The sequence below is a fragment of the Aphelocoma coerulescens genome, chromosome 1A, assembly GCF_041296385.1.
Source record: "Aphelocoma coerulescens isolate FSJ_1873_10779 chromosome 1A, UR_Acoe_1.0, whole genome shotgun sequence".
NCBI lineage: Eukaryota > Metazoa > Chordata > Aves > Passeriformes > Corvidae > Aphelocoma > Aphelocoma coerulescens.
In genome coordinates this window covers 36,908,606-36,936,063 of record NC_091014.1, presented here as the reverse complement: position 1 = coordinate 36,936,063, position 27,458 = coordinate 36,908,606, and the positions used below count along the sequence as shown (strand labels likewise).

Below are 27,458 nucleotides of genomic sequence, written 5' to 3'. Positions count from 1 at the left end.
GAAGGCAGGAGTAAAAGGGGATTCTGGAATTGAAGCTTTGCTGTTATTATTCTTTACTGTTGTATTATTGGGACCTTTAATGTGTAAATTTGTAGGCATAGCTATATGGAGAAATACCACAGAAGCAGAGTTGTAGTAAAGCAATTACACAAATATTTGAGAATTGTTAAACTGACTTTGTTCAGGGTCCAAATCCAGAGAATGTAAAGCGGTAAATACCATGTCACCGGGGACAGCCTTTCTCCATTTGGCAGACCTGGGACCAGGCTGCAAGAGGCGCAGTTTTGGCAAGTTAAAAACATTGGCTGTGATAAATCGCAGGTGCCAGCACCAGACCAAGGCAGGCCCAAATCCCACTCAGTTACAGAGATCCACCTCAGCAGCGGTCCTGTGAAGCTTGGCACCCAGTGGGCATGGGATAGGGCATGGCAGGAGACAGGAGAGGGAATGGAAGGAAGCCTAAGCCTGTAGCCCTGTTGCAGGGGGAAGGACAAAGGCTGAAATCAATTAAAAGTCATGTGAGAGACTGTTCCTTGTATAAAATTCCTAAACTTCCTGTTTGTCAGGGAATGTTTAGTTGGGGGGGTGGGGCGTGTTTGGTTGTTTCTGATAAATACTATGTGCAATGAGTTTTTACTGCTTGCGCATGAGGCTGGACACCAGACTTCTCATCCGCTGTATCTGGCTTTTAAACTGGTTTAAAATGTACCTAATAGAGACAAGTAGAATTTTCTTTTATGTCCAAGTGACAGCTTGAGGCAGATTACCTTTTTTTATTATGGTCCTGAGATTTTGTATATTACTTTCTGTATACCTGATGACTTTATCCCTCCTACCTCCATCTTTTTCCCTTTTTTCAGTTAACTTTCAAAAACATGTTAATTCCCCACTCCTTAGAAGTGCTTGCATCAGCTTATCCCACCTGTACTTTCAAGGCTATTTTTAAAGCAGTTACAAACAGTATTTTTAAAAGATGCACAGTGACAGTGTTAAAAATAATCCATTGTAACTCACTAAATGTAGATGGACTGTTAAATGAAAGTTATTTTAATGAACAGCCACATTTCATTGTCCACCCAGCACAAGTTGCCAATTCTAGTTCTGGGAAAGAGTCAAGAAAAACACTCTTCTGGAGTGCCTGAAGGCTTTGTAGTGAGCATTGCATGCTCTCATTTATCAAGAAGTCTCAGGAGTTTACTCAACTATTGTTGATTGTCAGGGCACAATTGTGTATTTAGACTTTTCTTTTTCCCAAATTAGCCCTGAAAACTACACTCCCAGGGAGGGGCATGAACTGCAGATCTGGCAGATGATAGTAACTATACGTGTCACATGGGTAGACTGTGGAACTTCTGAACACTCTTTTTCATACAAATTTCTGAGTATTTTATTGCCATTCTTGATCTCTTCGGGGAGACGGCAAATTTAGGATGTTCGAGTAATTCTGCAAAAGACAGGTTTTGAACGAAACCAGTCAGAATGGCCAGCATTATTTCAGGAAATGTGGCTTTCACACACCTTACATTATTAAGGTAATGAGCATCTATTTTTAGAAAAGTATTTATACAACTGAGGTGATTCAGTTCAATCCACCTTTGGGTTATCGAGTAGCAACTTAAATATCACACCTGGTGGTAAAGCCTTGCATTTCACTGATTGTTTTTCTGGATCATTTTTAGCAGTATTTACTGGAAGTTAGGCTTTATGGCAATTAATTTTATTAAAGGGATTGTTTCATTTTGCTGCATAATGTAGGTGACTGTCTATCTACATGTATACCAGTTACTTCAGCAAGAGTTTGTGAGGAAATACAAACAAGGTCTTTCTGGGATTAGTATTATTGTTCTCTTGGGTTTGGGGGGTTTTCTATTTTTTTTTTTATTTGGTTGGTTGGGGTTTTGTACCTGTGTATTGGATATTAAAACAGAAGGTTTCCTTTAAATGTTGGGGTGTCTTTTTATTAAATGAATGAGTTGGACTGGCCAGCATTATTTCAGAGAACGTGGCTTTTAGACACTTTACATTCTTAAGGGAATAAGCATCCATTTCTAGAGAAGTGTTTATACAACAGAGATATTTGTTTTCTGTAGCCTATAGAGATACTGTAATTGAAGTAAATACTGAAGACTTGAAGATAAGCAAACTATTGCAGGGGAAAAATAAAATGGTTTGCCTTGTAAATACTATTTCTTCATCTCCTTTTTGGTAGATGCTTGTCAGATAAATTGCTGAAATAGTGTAACACTGCTGATTCATTGAGAATTCTGCATATAATTTTGTGTAGCTCTAGCAAGTCTGATGAATGTTTTAACATTAATTTCCAGAGAGTTATATAGTAAAACAACTCAGGTTCTTCAAAATATGTAACATGCACATTAAGTCCAATTGAGTTCAGTAAGATCTAATGACAAATTTACATTCTTTCTTGTATCAGGGCCCAGGAGAGTAAATAGGATAAAAAGTCTTGTGACCAGAGGACAAATTCTGAATCTCTTGCTCAGAAGGAAGTCCCATTTGGAAAGACAAAACCTCAAAAGTTTAATTTTAGAATTTTCTAGGAAGAAAAACCCTTTAATTTTGAATGTGGAAAATAGTTCCTATAACTGAACCTCACTGAGCTTTTAAGAATAAAAACAGCTGTGCAAAGTGTTCTGTGAAAGAGATCTATATTGTAAAACTCAGATCCTGAAAACCAGGCCTAAGTCATTCAGTAAGAACTCTGCAAAATCTTATTTAGGAATACTTCTGACATGAAAAACATTTCACTTGAATTCATCTGAATTTTGCAGAAAAATACATTCTGTGTAAAAATTAGATATGAATATGGCTCCAGGATCCAGTTTGTTGGTGACACTGATGTTTGCTTTCCAGAAATGTGTGCTTTATTGGCCAGAAAAAAGAGGAATCTATGGGAAGGTTGAAGTCCTTGTTAACAGTGTGCAAGAATGCCAAAACTACACTGTCCGTCGGCTTACAATAAAGGTAATAATCTGCATCTGAGAAGCATCATTCATAATGGTCTATTTTCCATGTTGTTACATGAAGTTAAAGGGCTGGCTTTTTTAAAGCACATAAATTTTTGCAGGAGGAGCTATGAAGCTGCAAGGTAGGGTTGAGACCTACGTACTGCAATACTTATTGTATTGCCACTTTGTATCACTCTGGCAATAGGAAAGGCTTCAAAAAAAGAGTGCAAGTTTCAGTCTCGTTAATTACATTTGTTTGGGGGCCCTTTTAGCATTGCCAAGACAAAGTAAAGGGATTTTAGTTAATGACAGAACTAACATAGCATTGTTCTAAAAAAAGATAGGTTGCTCATGTTGTGTGCTGAATGCACATATAACTTATCTGAGAAGCTAAAATTACAAGAACTATGTAAGGAAATCTTCATGCTTTCCTGGTTCTCACAAAATATTAGTTGTGCAAAATAGGACAGATGCTCCTCTTCTGAGTTACTCCCCATATTACACTCTCATCAGATTAACCTGCTACTCCTGACAAAACATTACAATAAATAATGTGTTGGGAAAATTTTTTAGTGTTTCAGCCCCAGCATTGAGAAGTGAGCAGAAGTCATATCATCCAACACAAATTACCCTAACCCATATTTAGCCCCTTTTCTTGTTGAAATAAATGGTAGCAGACTCTGTTGGAGAGAATAACTAAAAAAACTGGGATATCTTATTAATCTAGAAGGGCAGTTCTTCTGCATCTTCAATACTCTTGTAATTTTAGTATCAGACCCTTATGACAATGACCTTAAAAGGTAGAAATACATAATAATTTAGAAATTCAGAAGCCTACATCAAGCTATTCTCTGTAGATATTGTTGCTGATATATCACAGACCTCTGACAATTCCCAATTGACAATACAGTCATGAAGTCAGTAGTCAGATGGACAAAACCAAACTTACACAACTGGAAAAACAGCCAAGTATTCAGGTGCACAAACCCTTCTTCCAATTGTGTGTCTGGAAGCACATCTGTTCCATCCACAGTTACATCCTCCAAATCTAATATAAAAAATGGTTTAATCTCTCTTACCATTTTTACTGTCTTTCTGCCACAACATTTTAAGAAATACAATTGTTCATATAAAATCTTGATGTTATCTTCAGCAAGGGAGTCAGTCCCACAGTGTGAAGCACTACTGGTACACATCCTGGCCGGACCACAAAACCCCCGACAGCGCTCAGCCTCTGCTACAGCTCATGCTGGATGTGGAAGAGGACAGGGTGGAATCACCAGGCAGAGGGCCTGTCATTGTACACTGCAGGTAATTAGCCAGTCCTTCTCTTAAATGACTGTCCAAAACCAGGCTGCAGCAAATTGCATCAAGTAGCCCTCCTAAACAAAGAATGTGTTTGGGGAAGAGCAAAATTCCCCAGATCCTCTTCATGCTCATTGACTTTTTAAATTCATATTTGAGGATTTGAGTTATGGAGAGAATTCCCTTGTTGCTAGCAAATTGCTTCTGAACTGTTCTCTGTTTCTGCTAATGAATTCTGCTTTTGAAAGACCAGCTGGAAAAATTATTTTCTTTTTGTTTCTTATTTTGATTTGCTTACTTTTTTGTCTTGTTGCATGCTTACATACCTAATTCAAATGCAGTGCCCAGTGACCAATTGGCTAAAATATTGCAAAGCAAGTCAGTTTTGAAGAGCAAGCATCAGGTACAAGTTTGGAGACCAAAACACATCAGAACTACAATTTGTAACATTTTCACAAAAGCAGTTGGTTCAATGTTTAAGAGCAAAGTGTTATTCAGTACCCAAGAGCAGAGTTTTACTCATACAAATTATGATACACCAGAGAATGTCCTTCTAATAATTCTAATTTAATTCCATTTTATTGCTTTATATTGATTCATTACTCCATGTTGCAATTTAAATAGTAGGAAGTAGCACTGGATTTGTTATATTGGTGGAAAGAAGTAGATTAAATAAAACAGAAAGTAAAAATAAAGTCAGTTGTAGGTTTTCTTACTTGGTTTGTCTCGCAACTGTGATGATACATCTCTTACAGTTGGGATAATACTTTTTTCCTAGAAGTACATTAAATCAGAACTTTTTGTCTTGAACAACTTCTTTCAAGTTCCATATTTAGGGGATTTAGAGAAATGGAAGACAGATTTGAACCACCAGTAATTTCTGAAAAATGGAATGTGATGAATAAGCAACTTCCCCAAAATTTATGCAGCTGTATTTATCAGGAATTGTAGTTTCCCTGAACAATGCACAAATCCATGGATGGCTATTGAGATTCCCCTTTTTCTAGTACGGATTTTCAGTAATGAAGATCTTCAGAAGAAGGAGATGTCTTTCTGAGATGAGTGATATGACAGTAAGGTCTGTAAGCATGGGCAGGAATTTATTAATGATTAAAAAGAGATGTCATCTCAATTGTGATTAAGAGATCATCCCAGTTGTGATGAAAATTCATAGTTCTTCAGTCACAACTCAGCTATCTATACATTCACTACACTATGGTCTACAAATCTCACACTCCATTTTCCATTTTTAGACAGTTTCTTCCCTTTTTGTCTGAGTGAGAGGGCTATAAAGATCTGGACCCCAACTTCATGCTTTCACTATTTTCCTCCAATTTTTCTGCCATTCAGCATAACAGCCATGAGCTGAACTGCATTCCACATTACTTAAGCAAGAAACAGAATGGGGCAGAGATTCTCAAAATTGTTGAGGTCTCAGGGATAAAAATAATGCCAAAATGGCTGTTTTCCAGAAGGCATCAAGAAAACCTGGAGAGCTATAGCACCAAATTGTTCTCCATCCTGCAGATTCCCAGGAGAGAGAGTTAACTTCATTAGCATGGGTCTAGGTCCTTTTTGCCTTCATGGTTAGACATATGGTTAGCAGAACCCTTGTGTACTTTGATGGCTTTAAACGTAAAGCCCTACTGAATTTTATCTTTAGGTTGGCTTCTCCCCCTTTTCAGTGCATATCTTTATCATTTGCTTGGACTGGACCAGAGAATACTCAGACTTTGTAGGGCTAATGAAGCTTGGTTTTCTTTCCATACACTTGTATGCAATCTGAAAAAATATAAGCCTCACAGTTATCCACAGCTGGACTGCTGGAACAGTGCACACTTCATTTCGCTCTAAGAAAGTGAGCTGAGAAGTCAGCCTTGCTGGACATGCACCCAGGAGCTGTGAGTTCTAGCAAGTCCCTATTTTGTATTTTTGGTGTTTTCATATCTATTTAGTGTTTTCCATGTAACTCCTTGATCTGTGAACTCCATTCCCCTATTAAACTTTGCCTTCTTTTCAGTGCTGGTATAGGAAGAACTGGATGTTTTATTGCCACAGCCATTGGTTGTCAGCAGTTAAAGGAAGAGGGAGTTGTAGATGCTTTGAGCATTGTCTGCCAGCTACGAGTGGATCGGTGAGTTCCAGAAGAACCATGAATCAGTCAGTGATTCTGAAAATCACTCAATGATTCTGAAATCATTACCAAAATTATTTAGTAATAATCAGTAATGATTCGGTAATGATTCTGAAAAATTTTTTACAGTTGAGTGTTACTTTACATGAAATGGCTGCCATTGCTTTTGTTGACTTTTATGACCACATTAACTGAATATTCAAGGTAACATTTGCATTGAGGTCCTGACTAAAGAATCATTGTTTTCTGGGTGAAACTTCCACTGAATGAAATTCCCCTGAAATGACAACCCTGTGGTTGCTGGGCACTTTTCACTTCTCTTTTCCCCTATTAGAACTTTCTGCTGTGTGCATCATCCTACTAGGACACAAGAGAGGTGAGGCAGTCTGGAGACAAGGGATTTTCTTTGAGCCTGGATTGACAGAGACATCCAGGCTCACTCAGTGTGTAGTTTCTTTGAGCATTGGAAAAAGACAAATCTGGTGCTGTGGCTATTTCCTCAGCTGTGCTGGGGGTCTTTTTGAATTGAGTTGGCAAATTTACCCAGCCTAAGAAAATACCAGGGCATTTGTTCCCGACTTTTCTGAAGTCAGATCAATTCCCTGATTGAATTCCAGCTTGGGAACAGGAACAGTGTAAGCCAGCATTGTTGCAGAGTGCTTTGTTTTGTGAAACCGTGGCTAAAGAGGGATTTGTGTTTTAAAGGAGGATATGGGTATAGTGCACAATGGAAACTGTTGGTTTGGTTGTACTTTTCTTTCTTACTCTGCTTGGAGAAACAGGATTGCACCAAGAATAGAGAAGTCTCCTCTTCTGCTCTAGGTACCAGGTCATGGAATCTCCTTGCAAGTATCTTAACTGCTTCTGACATGCATGTCTTCTTGAAATGAAAAACATCCATAAGGGTGCAAATGCTGAAAAAGAGTTTAGGTCAAAGGGTTAATACAGATTTTTTTGTGTTGTGAAGAGCTCTGAAATGTACTGAAACCATGAATTGCAGAAGGACCAGAATCCATATAGTTGATCATGTTAATGGATCATCTCCTTTGCCTTCCCCTCCCACATGGCTTCATCACACTAGACATTGTAATGTTATGTTTACAGGGCAACATGAGCCACTTGGAGTGTAAAATTCTCCAAGGGGAGATATCGAACTAAAATCTCAGCAACAAAATAAGAAGGAATAGCTCGGGGAAAAACGTTTACTCTGCTTTAAATTATCAACTGCGCATTTCCAACCCTCTTTTCTGATAATCTATTCATCTTATTGAAAAAGGTTTGAAGTGTTCTCCCCCATTTTAGTACTTCTATTATGAGAGAATCTTTTTCTTACTGCTTTTACAATCCATTATAGAGAAGTGAAAGCAAACTCTGGTCTCAGCTGTGTCTTTTAATGTTGCTATTTCAGACATAGAAAAACTACCCAAATTTTCAGCATTATAACTGACAACACAAGTTTATTGAGTGCATCTACCTAATGAACTTTCTTTTACATGTTAGTATCCTAGATAAGCTTGGAAAGAGAATGGAAATCTGACCCAAATATAACATTCGTAACAGCAATTTCCATGACACAAAGCTTGTTATAAGAATTGTTAAATATTGTGATTTGCACATTTCTGTATTTTTTTCAAGTTTCAGATTATATAAATAGACCCCAGAGATCTTGCTTAAGGTGCTTCATATTCTCAGGCATTGCCTGAGACAAAGAGTATGTCTCTGTTTTAATTTTTAAAGACATTTTTCTGGATAAAACTCAGTAACCAAAACCTGGTTTTTCTTTTTTTTTTTTTTTTTTCCCAACTGGCCATATTGCAAAATGAATCTCACTGACCTGGCAGTCATTTTGTAGTGAGATTACTAAGGCAAAGCTTAGCAGCCCCAAAGACTACAGTAGCCACTGCCAGCCCAACCAGATTGTGGGTCCATAAAGTGGCCAAGTGTCACTGTTACATGGACAAAGCTCAATGAGACTGACCTCCCCTGATGTCCCAGTCCCGACATGGTGATCGTTGGCAGGTGGTGTGTGAGACAGGATCATTACATGTGTCATGAAGCTGGCAAAATGTACTTAAAGCCTGCTAGACGTGGCTGCAAGAGCTGGCTGTGGCCATTGCAGTGTTGCACTGCAGTCACCAGCATGGCCAACATCAGCAATGGGGTACAATCAAGAGCAGAGCAGAATCAGTGCTGAGGCTGTCTTCATCATTTATGCTGGCCAGCAGCTGAGCTCCAGTTTTTTACTTGTGCATCAGATTGCCCTCAAAAAACAAATAAACAAACAAACACAGGTTACTGATGGAATGAACACACAGAGGGATGTCCACTCTCATGTGGACTTTTTATCACGAGTCCATGACCATATTTCTACCAAAGTGCAATAGGAAAAAAGAAAAAACCTGACTTGAGGGACTCACAAGTGGTGTTGTAGTGACTTACCAAAACATTCCTATTACCTGGCATATTCAACAAAAACCAAACAAGCATCCAGACAAATTGCAGATGGTGGCAAAAAGTTATGCTGGAAAACAGTTTAATTAATGGCCCGTGTAGCTCTCCCTGGAAACAGAGTTTTAAATAATGCTCCAACAGGGATTGAGACAGCACAGAGCTATTCCTAGGTAGGGTATGTTCGACTACCACTTCCTTCTTAGCTGTTCAGTGTCAGTTAAGGGGTGAATGGGTCTGACAGTAATCATCAGTTCTGAGCTAATACAAGAAAATGGACCATCCACTCAAAATATTGACCCAGGATGGAAGTACAGCCATGGTCTGTGTGAATTTGTAAAAAGACAAACCCACAGGTCTGCTCAACTTACTTTTTTTCCCAGTTCATTTTGTATATTTTGCAACAGAAACAGGAAATGTTTGATGTGAGGCATCTTCAAGACTTACTGTGACATCGAGAAACTTTGCAAATTCTTAACCTTAAAGGCACATTCTTGGAATGACATCCGATAACTGCTCTTGGCTCCTCAGACAGGATGAAAAGCATTTCCAGTGTGCGTCAATTCATTGTTTAAGTGTTTTGACTAATGGCCTCAGGGTAAAAAAAAATAATCCCAAACCCTGCATCACATTCATTATGGAGCAGACTGCATCCAGCTGCACTAGGAGCAAGCCAGAGGGCAGGGTAAAGGACCCTTTATGCACCCACTGCTACCCAAGCAAAGATAGTCACAGTTCCTGAGCTCTCAGCATACCAGGGTCTGTTCCTTCCAAGCACCAAGCCGAAGAGTCCCAAAGAGGTAGAGCCCAGCAGCTCACAGAGTAGCTGGCAGTGCGGACTGGCAAACAGACGAAGGCTGCACACACAGAGGTGCTGTAGCTGTGGCTACATCCCTTCTGGGCACTAGGGACAGGGGAGAGGAAACCTCCCTCCATGAGCAAATTTCCTCCTGAAACGCCCTTCCACACAGACATTTCCACAAACCAATGTCTTGAGGTCACAGATAATACCCTGCTATTAAATGTGAACCTTGCATAAGAACCAAGATAAGAAGGACTTGGGATATTGGTAGATGAAAAATTGGACATGAGCTGGCAGTGTGCACTTGCAGCCCAGAAAGCCAGTTGTGTCTTGGGCTGCATCTAAAGCAGCATGGCCAGCAGGTCCAGGGAGGTGATTCTGCCTCTCTACTCTGCTCTTTTGAAACCCCACCTGGAGTGCTGCATCCAGCTCTGGGGTCCCCAGGACACAAAAGGCATGGGCCTGCCACAGTGGATCCAGAGAAGGGCCATGAAAATGGTCAAAGGGACAGAACACCTCTCCTATGAAGGAAGTCTGACAGAGATGGGGCTGTTCAGCCTGGAGAGGCATCCAGGGACATGTTTTTTCAGCCTTTCAGTATAAAAGGGGGCTTATAAGAAAGACAGACAAAGCCTTTTTACCAGGGTCTGTAGCAATAGGGCAAGAGATAATGATTTTAAACTTAGAGAGAGTGAATTCAGATTAGATATTAGCAAGAAATTCTTTGCTTCCCCATATCTAGAAGTGTTTAAAGCCAGGTTGGATGGGGCTCTGAGCAACCTGGTCTTAGGGGAAGGTGTCCCTGCCCATGGCAGGGGGTTTGGAACTAGGTGGTCTTTAAGATCCCTACCAACCCAAAGCATTCTGTGGTTACTATGGTTGAATAAATCCCATGTACAATGGCACTGACAAAGCTAAGTTGTCTGAACCTCTGAATAAGACTCATATGCCCTTAAGTTGACAGAAATACGCACTGTTTGCCCATACAAGGTTCAGAAGCATCATAACCTCTTAATTGTGCTTGCTAACACAGGGCAGACACAGTAGTGCTAGGCTCAGGCCCCACCAGTCTTACACATGCTTTCTTGAGGATTTTGTATGTTGCTTCATCACTGAAGAGGAAGGAGCGAGGATCACCACCACAAACAGCCTAGTGCAGCCAAAATTGTTTTAACCTGCCCTTCCTGCCAAGTCCTTCTCCCTGGATACATTCCCTTCCTCCACCCCTTCCCCACAGCAGATCTAACCTGGGAAGTGCACTCCCTTAGAGAACATCTTGGGGGAATATTGATGAGGAAGACAGGGAGGAAAGCTGGTTGGGAAGGGGTTGCGTGGGCAGAGCAGGACGCAGCAGTGCGGAGGAAGGAAGGAGACAAGGCAGCACAGAGGACAGAGCAAAGCCCTCCCATCACCTCTCGTGTCTCGCTGCATCTCCAGGCAGGGGACAAACACAGAGGAAAGCAGCTGAAGGCAAAAGGCAGCCAAGAGTTAGGAATTTGTGGATGTCTTTGATGGCAAAGCTATGAGTGCTGCATTTTGGGCTGCATGGGACCTGTGATTTTGTTCCTAGGAATAGCGTATCATAATAGCCCTGCAGCTCACTAAAAGGTGTTCTGCATTTTCCTGAGCTCATTGGAGGAATACAGACAGCTGGTCACTTGCTTAAAGTAGGTATTATTTTAATTATGATTTTCCTGCCATGGCCATTCAGCCATCCGGTAGCATTGAAGAAAATGAAAGGACCTTGTGGTTGTAGATAACTTTCTCTAATACTAAAGGACAACACTTGTTGAGGCAATTTTACCATTTTTCAAATAGCTTGGTATAGCAGTACCATATTTGTTGTTAGGGATCTTAAGAGATTGTCATACCTGCTCCTGTAAGATATCTGGCTCCAACAGTGCTCTGGATCCAAATACCTCTCAAATTTGAATGTTTCAATGAAGATCTAACTGAAGCCAAATGTGATACATATCTTGATGTCTTCCTCCTCGCTAAGGCCATTTAGTCTTTCATCATCCCAAAGATAACTAGCTGCTCCAGGGCACACTGAGGGTGAACCAGGTGCTTTTTTCTAGAAGCAGAGTAGATAGCTTTGAATACCCTGGCAGATGAGATAATAGAAGTGGAATTAAGTAAACTTGAGGCCTTGCTCCATGAGAAGGGAGACTTCAAATACCTCAATATTGACAGAAAGAGGCTCAATTTAATTTCAGAGCTAAATGGTACCACTCCTACCACACCTACCTCCTGTAGGACATCCCCTTCCTACCACACTGCAACCAGCACTGGAGATGTGGCACTTGATCCTCATACTTAGACCTGAAAAATTGATTGTTATCAGGTGAATGTATAAAATGTAGGCATTTAATCCAAGCTGGCTGCAACTAGTTCTTTTTATGGTTAGGTTAAACTCTTTTGCATTGTTGGTGGTGAAATGATTCACTGCTGTAAAATTTTGTACATTGTGGCTGTTCGGACAGGATGCATTGTAGGCTTTAGAAAGAGGACAGGAAGAGCTGTTCTCTGCACAGGCCATCTGTGGGTCACAGAAGGTTGCATTTTTAGTAAGGGACAAAAATGAAAGGCCAGATTCTGTCTACTTCCTTGCTCCATCAGTGGTAATGCTGCATCCATGTATCTCGCCTTCCTTGCCCAAGTGATTGAGCAAAATTCTCTTTGAATATACTGAATTTGAAATTGTAGATACCAGATGTTTTCTTCTCTAATTCTTACCCTGATGGAACTGGGAATTCTTCATATTGGGCATGTGCTGGATGGCATTAAGTCATGAAGAAAGTAATTCTGCTGTGACAAAAATTCCCCACTTACTCAAGCAAACTCTAAGTCAAAAATTGAGAAAAGGGCTTGTGTTATTTGGTGGTCATGGGCCTGGTGGGAGCTGGAGGGTGTTACAGTCTTAAGAAATAAGATTTCAGTCCAGTGTGTTTCCTTTCCAGGGGTGGAATGGTTCAGACCAGCGAGCAGTATGAATTTGTGCACCATGCACTGAGTCTGTATGAAAGCAGACTTTCTGCAGAAGCTGTCCAGTGAAGCCGAGGAGAGTGAAACCGAATGTCAGTCTCTTGAGGTAATTTGTTTCATTACCTACCAGCAGCTTCTTCAAGGAGTTTACTGCAGTGGGAAAGACGGCTTTGAGGCCAACTTCTGAAAGGATTGTGGACGGTTTGGTAAAAGTACAGAGATTGCTGGACCCTTACCATATATGAATGTATTGTGAGCTTCCCAAAAATGATTTATAAAGAAGGTACTGTACTGAAACTACACATGGATTTTGTGTATGTATCTAAAGATGGGTTTAATTCTGTAATGCTGATATCTGCCATATGGAATGTATGTATATGCTACTGCTGCAGTCAGATGGACATTGGGACTTCTACAGAAGAAATGTTTAACAAGTGTATAAAAGCTTTGACGTTTGCAAACTGTCTTGTGAATGGACTGTCAACTGTACTGTAAAGTGCTATTACTGATTATGTGGTGAGCTTGTTTCTTGGCCACATAATATTCTTGCTGCTAAAATTGCAAGTGTTCAACTATGGATTAAAAAAAAAGGAGATAATAAAAAAATTAAAGATCTTGTTTTTGAAAATATTCAAAAGCAGTTAATATTTTATATGGAAATATATGTTCTTCATACTATTAACTATTAAATGTGTATTTACTGTAGGTCTTACAGAGCAGTTGCAGAGCACAATGTCTGTTATTCAGTGTGTATGTATTTACCCTATACTGTTGATTGTCTTAGAACATGCTTCTGCTACAGACCTGAATCCAGTGTGTTTGTAAATTGTGTAAGTCATTCTACTTTTAAAAGAAACTTTGTAGCATATATTAAATGGTAAGGATTTTAACTATTTGTCTGTCTTTTATTAATACAGAAATTTTTGCATTATGTTGCTCTGTCTCTTTCAGTAAGAGATGGATGCCTTTAGTGATACGGACTCTTCCATGACAGGTTATACAAGAAAGAAAATGCTGCTATGACTGTTTCCTTTATTGTTCAGTGAAAGTTTGTTTTTAAGAGATATGCGAAGTTGGCATTATGACTTACGGCACTGGGAGGTCTGTTTACAGGGTATAATGAGTTTTTAATGCAGTGATGTTGACTTTGCTTCATACTGCTAATAAATTACCCTTAATATAAAATAGTAACTGAAGTCTCTGTTCTTGCATAGAGTAGTTAATGCACACAAACTCTTGTACCCCTATAAACAGGCTCAGCACAACACAATTTGATTAGCCTCCACCATGGCTTCAGACCACTTGGGAACCAATCCAGAGGACACAGGCAATCCCCCGCTGACATGGAGCAAGGTGCACCACCTGATGGGAAGGCAAACCCAGCATCACTTGATTCCTCTGGGGGAGTTTCTGTAAGATCTGGTACAGATGCCAGAGCTTTGCCTCCTCCTCTTTCTGTTCCTCCTCATCCTCCACTTGGCTTTTAGAACTTGTGGAGTTAGAAATATCAATATTGAGATTTTTCTTGATTATGTGTAGTTACAAAAAAATACATGTTCGTTCCCTGGATAATACTTAGTCAGCACCATCCAGATGACCTGTAGATTTGTAATAGTTCACAGGCAACAAATTACACAAAGGTATGATCCCCTTTCTTTTAGTCTAAAGAGATTCAATATAATCTCTTTTAATTTCCCAGGTGTTTGAAAACTTCTCTTTTGCTTGTATTTTTCCAAAATAAACGAACTAGTAAACCGAAGAATCATGTAAAAGGACAAAGTGCTGTAAAACCCCCCAAAACAATTGAATAGAAGGAAGTGCTCGTCACTGACTTTTTCCCCCTGTGAAGGCACATTTCCTTCCTAGCCTTCGCTTCACTTATCTGAGGTGGGTTTTTTTAAGAGAAGCATGGGGAGTTGCTAGAGGGAAAATGGATTCTTTATTTCACGTCCTGGTTTCTACCTGTCTTGCCTTGACATTCTCAGGTAAGTGTCTCTCCCCACTTCCCCTCTGCTGTATTGTCCTTTCTGCCACTGAGCAGAGCCCTCTGGCACAGCCAGTGACTTACAAAAACCGAGTCAGCTCTTCTCTGGGCTTCATACCAGAGGAATGAGGGGCAGGGCCAACATAGCCCGTTCTGTTTAGATTCCTTTCCAAAGGAAAATAAACTGCCTTCTTCTATGCTGGAGATATATCTCCTTTTTTTTAAGAACATCTCCTGATAGACAATCCAGGAGCTGAATTTTTGGGACAAATGTTTCAAAGGAGAGATTCTATCTTTTCTTCATACTTTGTGAAACTTTAAGAGACCGGAGCTTTCTGTAATGCTTAGTTAGACAATACCCAGGTCTGTAAAAACGGGAATGACAACATCAACTGAAGGAAATAAATACACATTTGGTTTAGCACTTTGTAACTAATGGGGCTGGAAATGTGAGTAACTGAGATGAAAAACCAAGAACAACATTAACATGATATGGCAGGGAGGCTGCATGTGAAATAACCGGTTCTGTGTTCTGTAACAAGTACTCATTTTGCATTGGTGACTTCATGGGGTTTTGATGAATGCATTGTAGTTTCCTTCATTTGAGTAGTTGGTGTTGATCTTTAAGTGTGGTGACACAGAGAGCTAATCTTACGTGAATTGGAATGGTCACAAAGCTAACAGCCAGAGATGTTTGGATAAATCCAGTAAAACAGATGTACTTCCTATCAGTAAAGAACCTCCATTCCTGTAACACAGGCACTGAGAAACAGATTTGTGAATATCCTCCTATATGTTTCCCTCAGAAACATTATGAATGTTACTAAAACAACCTGCAGGCAGTAAATTATAATTTTTAAAGTCTGTGTTGTAAAACTGAAACAGAGACTGAGAACTCGTGTAGATCTCTGTATGCTTTCAAGCAGGGGAAATGAGGAACTGGTGTTTGAAGTTAATAGTTCTTGGATTTCTTTTATATCCAGTTCAAGTTTTTCTTATTTTTATATTCTATGAAGGTCAACATAACCGTGCTACAATAGTCTGGGGTTCTTCATTTTCGTTATTTACATTACCAGCACATGCATCATGTGGGTGTTGTGCTTGGAGGGTTTATTTTAAATTGGTTCAACTTACGGGAAGTTTCATGAAAAGTGCCACGCACAGAAAGTGGGAAGAGAGATTTATCTGCTGATGTATTTTAAATCATTGAAAATTTTCTTTTTGTCAAGTAAATGTGTAATCTATTGTATTTTTCTGGAATTTTCCTTTCCCAGAAGGGTTTCTGATTATCCATGTCCAGAAACAGCAGTGTCTTTCAGAAAAGAGAGGAGTCATTATGGAAAAGTGCAATATGACCAGCCTGAACCAGAAGTGGCAGTGGATGGCAGATGACAGGCTCCTCCACGTGAAGTCTGCCCAGTGCCTGAGCATCTCTACGCGCTCTGCTCTGTCGTCTCGCAGCATCATCGTCGATTGCCTCCAGGCAGTCAGGTGGAATTGCCACGAGGATGGGCTCCTGAAGGTGGCCAACAGCTCTCTTTTTCTCACAAAACAAGGCCAGAAGGTAATGGCCAAGCGGAGTAAAAAATACCTTCATACATGGATGCAGCTAAAGACCAGTGAGACGGGAAAACCTGTTTATGTAAATCTGTGCTCAAAGCAAGGTGAGTTATTCCTTCAAGAAAATATCCTGGGAGTTTTGGTAACAAAAATGTCTCTGTTATGCTAACCCAAAGGTGAAAAATTATTGTATTTTATTCATACAGAAGAATGTTTTTCACAGTTGAAAAGCATTTTGAGAACTACTAAAGAACAGCTGAGATGAATGCTGTCTTTCTCACAACTGGTGGAGTTTTTAAGCCACTTTATATTTTCAGGATGTCTCTCCTTTTGTCTACTCCCAATCTTTGGATCAATGTGCTTATGTGTAAGTTCAGCTCACTATTATTGCGTCATTTCCTTTTTCCATTTCTAAACTCTGGGTACTAATTCCTAGTACTTTTTAAAATGTGGATGCAAAGAAGTTCTCCTCCCCATTCACGTTATCATACAAATCCAGATTCAATCTGTCAAGAGCAAGAAGACATCTGAAAATCAAACACATGCACAATTATTTCTCTGATTAACCTAAATGCATAATTAGAACAGTCATGGCTTACACATTCATTTGTTTACTCAGTGTAATTTTGCTCCTAGATGCCATATACATGAGAACATTCAAAATCCTGAGAATAATGAACTGAATCAAAAGTCTCAGAAATTCTTGGAATAGCACCCTGAAATGCAAAGGTCTGTGCACACACCTACAGACACCTACCAGTACATCTGTGTAGTTGTGGGTTTACATGTCCATGGCAAAATGGAGGGTAGAATGGTTTGAATAGAGGGTTTGAATACTGCTGAATAATGCTTTCTTCAATGTCCTGTTGTTGAGCCTTCCTGGTAATCCTGTTAATACTGTTCTTGTGCACTATTAAGCAGTTCTTCATAGTAAATAAGAACAGCCTACAGATATCTTTTTACTGGGGAACAGTTAATTCTTGTCTTTACAGGGTTAACAAAATGACCCAAAACTTTTGCATATGGCCAGATTTTCAGAATGTTTAAACCAAAGCCTCATTTTGTCTAAACTCCTAGTTATTGTAAGGCAGGGCACCATTTTTTTCAGCAAATTTGCACTTGCAGAACTCTACTCATAGGACCAGGGCTACTCACCTGAGTGGAGGTATGAAAGGATAGCTTCCAGAATCAGGGAATGGAAAAGTGGCCATGATGCCATCCCAGCCCTCCTATATTTTAGAGATTAAAAAGACAAAATCATTTTAAGTCCTGTGGGGTGCGTATGGTTTGCATATTCAAAGACACTATGAACCATTCAGATGAGGTACTCAGGTAGTGTTTTTTCCTTTAGATAGCTGGATGGAGTGTGGCCTCACAAAGTTAAAGTAACCTTATATACTTTTCTTAATCATCCTCAGAGGAGAAGCAATTTAAGACCAATAAGCACTAAGACAATTGTCATGGGATATTAAAGCACCTTCTCCTCTACTGTCCTCAGTTCTTAAATGAACTTACCTTAATTTTCCTGAAATTCTCTCCGTAGACAGGCCTGTCAATCCTTTCTAAGAGTGTTACTTACCTTATTTTTCACAGCTCTGGGAAGGTCTGCTGACAAGTCAACAAAACATTATAATCCTCAATACCTAACTAAGTATTTCAGGAATATAAGCTCATAAAGTGGAAATAGTGCAAAGAGATTAATTTTTCAAATAGTAGTAAGTACTATGAGAACAAAATCTAATGCCCCCAATTCTGGTCATGGCATCTATATGCATGTTAAAATTTTCAATGCTGAATGTGTAAAATTAGTCTTCCAAAACATCTATCTGCTTTCAGTATAAGCAGAAGTGGATCAGCCTAGAATAACATATTTGGTCTATATTTAGCTAAGATAGTAAAAATTGAGCAAAATCTTTGGAGCTGAAATGGCTGTAGGTTTTTCTACTCCTGACTAACACCGTATTTTGCTACAATTTACCTTCTGTTTTCACAGTACTCATAAAAATAGTTATATTTTGGCATAGGAGTAGCTCACTGAATTGCATTCCAAACATCATCCCAGACAGAGTACAAGCACCAAACCCAGTAACTGCAACTACCTTTTATTCTGGACCTTACTCAAATATCAAACATGATTTTTCTGAGCTTGGGGAAAGTCTGAGCTTGGATTTGGATTTCAAATCATCCATCTGAGATGTGTTTGGATTTACATGTTTTGCAACAGTCCTGACCTGAATGATTGTTGGTGGAAATCAGGATCAATTTGGGTATGTATCCCATCTCTGCTCACTCAGAGATGATTCTAAATCTAGCAGCAAACAGTCCTTCTCACACAAACTCATGTTTGAATCTGGCCTCCAGCTGAAACAGCTGACATGAAGAACAGTCATAAGGTATCAATATCCCTTTAGAAAGTGATACTTCATTTCCCACCAAATTCTTGAGGACATTCTGGGCAGAGAGAGAAAAAAATCTCAGTAGTGCTAAAGCCTTCTTTTCACCAGCCTGCTGTTGGGTTCAGAGCTTCTCTAAGCTCAGAAACCAGGAGAAGGAACAGGAATGGAAACAGGTAGAAGGAAAAGATGGGGCAGGTAAAGATGTAGAAGGGTGGGATGACTGAAAAGAACAAAGACTGTTGCATGTAAATAACACCTGTGGAACAAATGTCCAATATGAACGCTGACACACTAACACTGATGTCACTCCTGAGCTGCATAAGCAATTCTTACAAGTTTCTTTTGTTCTAGGTAGGTTAATTTTAATAAATTATCCAATTAAGAACAGATGCAATGCTATGTGGTACCTTGAATATTACCAACAAACCTCAAAACCACTGCTGACCAAAAATTATTCACTAAGTAGTCAGTAGTTCAAATAAGGAGACACAAGGCCAAGCTGTATGCTGCAGTTACACACTGAGCTCTAGAGACTGCCACACAGGCTGTAGAGCAGTCTGGATACAGAAGGTGACATGAACTGTTTTGTAATATGATGCTCTTCCTTGCATTTCTCTTATACCATACATGGTAAGGACAACCCTAGAGCTGTGGATATCAAGACATTCAAAAAGAGTAGCTGATTTCATGGAGGATTTACTTACAGTTGTGTGCCAAGCACTGAAGAACCATAATGGGATCTCCAAAGATATAAAACATGTTGGACAAGAAATTCAAATAACAACTATAACATCTTTCTATATCTTGTTTGTTTGCAGCCTAAAATAGACAAAATACCAGATACCAGGTATGAGCTGAAGTCCGATGGGCCATCTGACATTCGCACTGTTGCTTCCACTTTTTCTACCCTTGGTTCTTGTCCGGGATCATTTCTCTCACATGAGCTTCTCTCTTCCCTTTATCCCCCTTCCAGTTTAGCTGCTTCATAATCAGAACTTCAGCTAATTAAGTTCACATCCCACTGCTGATGCTTCAGTGGCTGAGATGGATCACAGAAGAGACCAGAGCAGTGCACACTCCAAGCATGCTCTAAACCACTGAAGCAGCAGTAGCAACTGCAGAACATGGAAAGGGAAGCACATGTGTCTTCTTGGGACTCTTGGGAAGGTGGAAAAGCACGAAAGGAAGGTGGCAGAAGCACAGAAAAGGCAGCAACTCTTACCCATTTTTGAAATAATGTCAAGATCTTTAGGCTTTAAGCTTTCCACACCTTTAGTGTTTGTAGATACTGCAATAATCCATCCGTAAGTTCACTACAGTTTGGAATTTTTAGTGTGTGTAACTTCTAAAAATTCCTTGAGGATAAATTAGAACAGTGATAAAGGTATTTTCAATCCACCTTTAAGTTGACCCAAAACATTTTTCCTAAAATACATTCACTGAAATTCATTTTAATCTCTCCAAGTTATTTTATAGGGTTTTTATAGAGTTTGCTAACATCTATGTGAACCCATGAAATATAAAAAATTATTTGAATCTTTCTTTCATGACTGACCACTTTTGCTGAGCTCCGTCTGGACAAAGAGAGGCATCAGTGTCAGATCCTTGGACATAGTTACGAGATCTTGTACACAATCCAGTAGCATATTGACAGAAGCTCAAAGATAAATGTGGGTTTAGATTTTCTAAAAAGAAATGGAGAAATCTGCAGTGTACCCTACGTCTTTGGGCTTTGTAAATTTTCAAGTCTCAGTGAGCCACAGCACAAAGAATATAGAACAAAACAAGCTCAGCTACTTTCATAGGGAAAAAATGGAACAATAGGCACATATTCCCAGAGCAATCAGGAGGATGGCAAGTCCTGATTTATGATTTCATCTTCTCCTGGAAGTGCCAACAAAGATGCCAATTCCAAACAACTATGCTGCTGTTTTTCATTGTTATATTCTCTCTTTTGTGTGAACCTCCATGTCTGCTGGAGTGGGTTTGAACTTCTAGGTGTCTAAATATAGGTGTCTGAAGGAAGTGATTATTTTACTTATCTCAGCAAGGTGCTTTTTGTCAGTTCAGATGCTCCAGGATATTCCACTTGATCTCTGACTGCCAGCCCAGAAAGACATATGAGAGCCCTGGGCAGATGCTTGAGATGCCCTAGGGCAGTTCAGATTCCAGTAGGTTTAGGCAACTGAACCAAGACCTAGGTGTCTCCATAGTTACTAAGTTTCTGAGCTCTCTTCCATAGAGGTGTAATCCATGGAGTTAATGAAGTCTAGATGCCCTTCCAGTGACCAAAAATCCACTTCAGGGTGAGCTGGAACTACTCATAGTGTCAGAAATAGGGCTGGTACAGCAATGGTGTTGTCATCATAGTTACATGGGTGTTATGCTACCACTGATGTGGAAAGAACCTTTAAGTGGCTACTTCAGCATTTCAAAAACAAGGAAGTAAAAGATCAGCTCAGGATGAGACTGGAGTTTGAGACATTCAGCTTCTCTGACATGAGATACAAATGAGATACTAACTTCTACAACATTCAGCTAAAGAAGGTAAAAATTTTCAAGCAGAATGGATTTTTTGCAGGTTTTAAAAGTCAACATTGAAGGGGAAAGAAAGGACATTTAGTGGATTTTGTTCTTCTGTCATACTCCTACATACAACAGAAATCTGAATTATGATTTTTTAGTTACAAGTAGTTAGCTAAAAAGATAATTCGTCTTGTCCTGCACATAAAGAGATCTTAAAGCAATCCCTTATTGTTTCAAGTCTTGCAGTGAGTTAGATGCAGTCTTACAGAGTATTTTTTAACTTATACACTAGATATCTGATTCAATTATGTTTCACTAGCAGTTCAGCCTTAGTTTTCTGAAACTGTGTTCTAATAGAGTAGGCAGATCCGTACAGTGTGAGCTATTTCAGAAAGCTGCACTGTGCCAGCTCAGCTAAGGCTGAAGACACCACTGTAGGGTTCTCAGTTCTTGACAGCTAATCAGCACTTCTGCTAATCATACATACAAAAGTGTGGAATTCCCTTCCTTGTAAGCAGCCTGCTGCTGTGTGGATGGATGTGGTTTGCAGTACACCCCGTGGATGAAATATGCACTTAGTCAGAACATCATAATTTCTCCTGGGTGTGCTACTGATGATTACAATATTATGTTCACACATTGTATATCATCCAGCCACTAGTGATCAACATCAGTGTCAGTGCTGTTGTTCTGTTCCCAAAAACATTTTATGACTGATTTCCAAAGAGGCTGCTAGAACAATGCTAAACACATATGAAAACTCCCACTGTTGAGATTTCTGTGTACTTTACTAATGTCCAGAGAAGAGGTGAGTTTTTTATTGGTTAAAAAAATTGGAACTCAAGTTGTGTAGAAATCTGCTACATAGGCCTTATAATATGCAGTTTTGTTTCTTAAGTGCCTGCTGCTGAAGAAGGGCTATGAGGCTTCTTATGCTAGGATCACAATAGTGGTTTTACTTAAAATATAAACATGGATTCTGACTTTCTTAAAGTGGTGCAGATATGAACCACATTAGTCAGTCCACTGTAGGATATATGGAAGGTACTGGTACATATATCTGAAGTTCCAGTATGGCATAGTGCTATATACAAGGCACTTCTATCCATAGGTTACAGGTAACAGACTGTAACTGGCATTTTCTGGGAAAGATCCTTTAGCTGGAAACCCAGAATAGCCTGAAGCTTAACAAGAAGAGTTGGGTCATGCAGTGACCAAATGCTTGTTCATGGGACCTCCTTGGGCTGGTGGAACTTTTCTGAGAACCAAGTGTTTTGCTTCCAGGACAGTCGAGCTCTCCCCTCCGCTCCTGCACCAAGAATGCCTGTTATCCTGGCTGCTGAGTCCCAGAAATGTCACTGGCAGCACCAGCTTCCCTTTTATGGAGGAGCAGCTTTCCTAAAGCACAATTGCACTGGAATGCAAATGCCTTCCTGCTGGAATCACTGCTATTTGTCTGTAAATTAAGCCAAGATTTTTTTTTTTTTTAGCATGTTTTCATGTTGAGTGTGTAAATGTATATTTAGGAACTCAACTGAGTGGCCTCTTCTAAGCAATTGCTGACTGCTCAGACATACCCTTTTTTGCTGTCTTTTTATCAGTAAGTTCTATTTCCTGCTGAGATATCTGAGAGGCATAGAGCTCCTTCCAAGTCCTTGGGGCTAGGATTTCTAGTTGCTTACCGTAGACTTTCAGAGACCCACAACTAATAGGACATCTCCAAGAAAAATGACTGACATGGAATCTAGACTGTCTGGACTTGTGCCAGCTAATGAGTTTGTTGCAGCAGGTGATGACAGCTTGAGCACAAGGTTCCTGTCCTTCTCATGGGAACTATGAAGGTATGTGACACAGGACCACAGCAGACTCTGCAGCTTAGGCTCTCCACATGGGGTTCTGCAAAGGCAGCAGCATGAAGATAATTGTGCAGAGTTGGACCAGACCTGAGGTTTTGATGAAACCCTTTGCACAAGTGTAAGAGAGAATTGGATCTGTAGTATTGTTTTCACTGCCTTGATTTGGAAAGAGATTTGATCAGCATTTTTTGTAATTTGCTGGAGACTTGGAATTTTTTTTATTTCCAGAGAAGCACAATTAGATAAAAAGAAGGAAAACATCTACTCTACCCATTCCAGTAAACCACTACTTTTCAAAACGTTCCAGAACCATGTACCAGGTGAATGCACTGTGCTGTCAAGCACAGGAAACATTTGCATGGAAATGTCTCCTGCTAGGGTTTACAATATCACTTTTCTGTGCAAATGAGAGTGCTGCAAATTTATTTACATAAACATGTTAACATATATATTTACGCATACATAAAAAAACGATAATGTTGATTTTGTAGAAGCTCACCCACTGCTCCTTTGGGTAAGAGGTAATCACACATTGGCCAGCTAAGACATCATAATTGCACACCAAGTAATTGGATTTGAAAGCTTCTGCTGCAATTTAACCCACTCACTACTTTGTTTTTAAAGGATTTGTGAGCTAAAATTGTTATAAATGGCAACCAGCCCAGTGGCTCAGCAGCAAAACAAGGTTCTGTCGTGCTGGAGACCCCAGTTCAAGGACAGACAAAGTGTCTTGGGCATTGAGCCAATATACACTAGCTGTGTTACAGCAATGGCAGGGCAGCTTTTTGTGAGAAGGGGCCAGTGAGTAATTCCAATAGTTTAGCTGAAATGTGATGCTACCAGATGTAGAGGCCACCACAGCTTGAACCCTGCCCTCACAGCCACAAAGAAAGGATATTAAATACATACCAATGGGGAGGAAGAGCCATGAAAATGTGGAGGAAAAATGTGTAGTAAAATCTTTCCTGAGCTCTAATTGCAACTTTGGCTTTCTCTGAAGGATACGTGACTAAAAAAGCGAATCCACTGTCATATTTACAGGTACTTCAGTTAAGTGATAGGCCATTAGCTGAGCCTTGGGAAGGCAGCAGTCAGGGACTAGCACGGGGTCTGCATAAGACTGATTTTAGAGAGCAAGAGAAACGTTCATGTGGGCACAGGGAACTTATTTTGAACAAGTATCTTGAGAAAAAAAACATCTTGAAAAAATCATCTTGAAAAATTATACTGAATAAAGCCATGTATTAAACTTACACCAACAAAAGGCAAATGAGAATCTGGCCCATGCACATAGAAACGAGGAGAGAGGGTTGACAATATAAAGCTGATACTGTGTGCCATTGATAGATACAAGCAAGTAGAAAAGTTGCAAGTGAAAACATTGTGCCCTTAATGACAAAGTACAACCTTTCTCTTCACTTCAGAATCACTGATGGATTATATTTAAAATTAATGGTATGAATGTTCAGGGACATTTTTTTTTTCTGGTTGCGTTTTGCAGGCTTTGGTATTGATGCAAAAACATATGTTTGCACTGAAAACAAACAAACAAAAAAAAATAGAACTGATAGGTGCACTTAAACTACTTGGAAGTTGCATCAGCCACATTTATTGAATCTAATGAATTGTTTATAAAAATGTAGAGCTGATTTTAATCACTTTCCTTTGTTTGTCTTAGATCTACAAGATGCAGACACTTCTGTGTGGAGTACTAGAACTACATCCCCCTCTTCAAATGCTGTTACTTCTAGGCCTGAAAATGTGTTGAAGAGCAGCACAGAGATGTTCATCAGAAAAGTGACCGAACACTTCAGTAAAAATCCCATTGAAAACCTCTATTTCGACTTGAAATCTGCAGTAACAGAGAAAGCCTGGATTCCAACAATGACTCTTCCATACTCTAGCACTACAGAAGAGGTAAGACAGAAGAATTACTGATTTTTATTAAGCCTGCTCCACTCTGTGGAGCCTGATAGCTATTACAAGTGGATGTTTGTGGGCTCAAAAAAACAACAAACCAAAACCTGAAAAAAAATAGCTACAGGACTAAGTTTTGTTCCTTTTTTGGTGGGATGCTTTGTTTTGATGTTCATGCTGACAATGTCATTTGCTAGAAGTATAGCTGCAGAAAAATTCTGCCTCTTCTGTACAGCCCAATCCAGGTGTGCACATTGCAATGGGAAAAGTTCAAGGGAAATTATCAGGGTATGTGAGAAGCAATGGAAAGCTCCTGGATGTGGCAGGACCCACAGGAGCCTGGGTATCTGGTCTCAGTGACTCTGTTATTGTTTGTTGCATGATGTGATGGTCTAGCTCTAATTACATGCTAAGAATTACAGTGTGCAATGACCTTATTTACAGATAATTACATACATTGTTTACAGATCAAAGCAAGAGAAATCCAAATGCTTTAACTGGCCTTGAAAGGAATCCTGGCCTTGGCCATGGTCAGCTTATCTACTGGCTGATAGGCAGAGTGGAGACACACAGACACTTGGTCTTTGCTCTGTCCAACCACAAACCGCCCTGGCAGAGGAGGGTAATGGGGCTGCCGGTCCCAGCCATAGAAGGAGAAAATGGCAGACATTCAATACCTCCAAATCAATTTCCAGTCTTCCTTTACTGCAAGACCCAGTTCAGTAATCTGAGAGCAAATCTGGAATCACCATTGGCAGAATGTGTATGGGCAGTTAGAGCTAAAGCATGCAGGACATTATTGGTCACTATATCACTATTACCACATAGTGGTTTAGAACTGAAAATCCCTAAATTCCCTGTGCTTATCTTCCAGGAGACCACACTACACTCAGTGTATTGTGACAGGCAAACATGTTTCAGTTACTACCATTACTACGTATGTTGCAGTGGATAAGACTAAGAAATGTGTTTTATGTTTGGGAAGGCTGTGGACAGAGTGTCAGGGTCCATAAACTTGATGGTTATATACTGCTGTTCTAATGCTGATGAGGGGAAGGGACTGAGCCAAGGATGGATGCACTGCACCCCGTTCCATAACTGATGTAGTTCTTTTCAAATATGATCTTTCTGGCTTTGTGCAGGCAGGCTGAGCTTATTTCCTCATGCCCTCTGTTCATTTGCATACCTCCTGCACAGAATACTGGTTCCTTCAAAATGGAAATGTCCTATTAAATCAGGTATTACCCAAACTGCACTCCTACTGCATAATCCTACTGCACTCCAGCACTCCTGCTACGTAATCCTGCCAGAGCTAGAGAAATGGCACCATTTGAACAGAAGCTACTGCCTCTGGTGTTTCTACACCACTTCACCTCCTGAATTACATCATTTGCACTGAGCAAGCTGCTTACGTCAAAACTTTCAAAGCAGAATTCTGTGGATTAGCCATCTAAGCATAGCTATGGGAAAAAAAATCAGTAATAGCTTTCTCTTGTAGCCTCCAACTGGCTCTGGACATTTGAATCCAGATATACCAATTTAGACACAAAAATTTAAAATCTTTGGCCTCCATCTCTGTTTCCCAGTCTTTAGCATGGAGTTAAAACATTTTTTGTCAAACTTCGGGGATGTTTTAAAGGATTAACTAGATTTAATATGATACTTTGAAAACACATAGATTAAGTGCTGAGTATTGTTGTGAGGAAGACAATACCTCTTATGAACTGCATTTGCCCAGGCTGGGGCCTCTTGTTTGCAGAAGTAAAGCCATGTTGTTATTTGGCTGTGCACATACCCATTTTGGGGAGACAATAGTGACATTTCAATTGAACAAAATGTTTGGTTTAGAGCTGCCTTGGATTTCAAGTAAAACTGCAGCTTGCACTTTGAATCCATGACAAAAGCTATGCAAAGCCCATTTCCTCTTGATTAGAGAGACAGAGAGGTTGGTGTTAAAAAAAAAAAAATCAGGAAACCTTGGGAAAGTGTCTGAAAGGGACTTTGGAGCCTGCTATTAGAGACACGTCCGGCAACTCCCAAAACTCACTTCCAGTTCTTTTTTCAGTTTAGATTCTTGGCTTGCCACACAGATCAGTAAGTGTTAAAGGCTGTGTGACTGCTGATTTACTAAAAGCCCATTTATTCACTATCAGTCTGGAAATAATTACTTGCATTATATTGGCTATTCTATATAAATATATTGCCACCAGTGAATGATGGACCCCTCCAGTTTTATTCCAGTGCTGGCATAGGCGTCTGTGTCAGACCTTACCTGTGTAGCAGCTTTTGCTGAATAACATACAGAAGGAAGTCTCAAAACCTGTAATAAACCAGTACCTTTCTACTAATACAAAAAAGTAAAGATTTTATGATAGCAGGAATAAGTGTAATAAAGTAGGAACTTCTAAACTATGAGCACTTCTGAGAAGCAGTAACATCATTTTCCTCCATGCATTATCTTATGCTAGCTGGAAGAGACAAACAGGCATTTATTTCCAAAAGTCTTTAAGTTTTACTTGTGGTAGGTTCCACTTTTTTTCCCGAATTTGATGTTTGCAGTGTTGATTATGTTGGTTTTT

The 27,458-nt window shown here is 39.8% G+C and overlaps 2 protein-coding genes across 4 annotated transcripts in view; both read left to right on the top strand.

Annotated features, from left to right (window-relative positions):
• Positions 1-13,770, top strand: part of PTPRR (protein tyrosine phosphatase receptor type R) — a 126,281-nt gene extending 112,511 nt beyond the window's left edge. Inside the window, exons 10-13 of the mRNA XM_069003896.1 lie at positions 2,872-2,982; positions 4,120-4,277; positions 6,292-6,405; positions 12,616-13,770. Of these exons, the coding sequence (XP_068859997.1) occupies positions 2,872-2,982; positions 4,120-4,277; positions 6,292-6,405; positions 12,616-12,709 (477 nt within the window). The 3' untranslated portion in view covers positions 12,710-13,770. The remainder of the gene's footprint in view (positions 1-2,871; positions 2,983-4,119; positions 4,278-6,291; positions 6,406-12,615) is intronic.
• Positions 13,771-14,536: 766 nt separating this feature from the next.
• Positions 14,537-27,458, top strand: part of PTPRB (protein tyrosine phosphatase receptor type B) — a 63,502-nt gene continuing 50,580 nt past the window's right edge. For all 3 annotated transcript variants that reach the window (XM_068999020.1, XM_068999012.1, XM_068999036.1), the window contains exons 1-3: positions 14,537-14,625; positions 15,899-16,288; positions 24,641-24,879. In XM_068999020.1, coding sequence (XP_068855121.1) covers positions 14,571-14,625; positions 15,899-16,288; positions 24,641-24,879 — 684 coding nt within the window. In that variant the 5' untranslated portion in view covers positions 14,537-14,570. The remainder of the gene's footprint in view (positions 14,626-15,898; positions 16,289-24,640; positions 24,880-27,458) is intronic.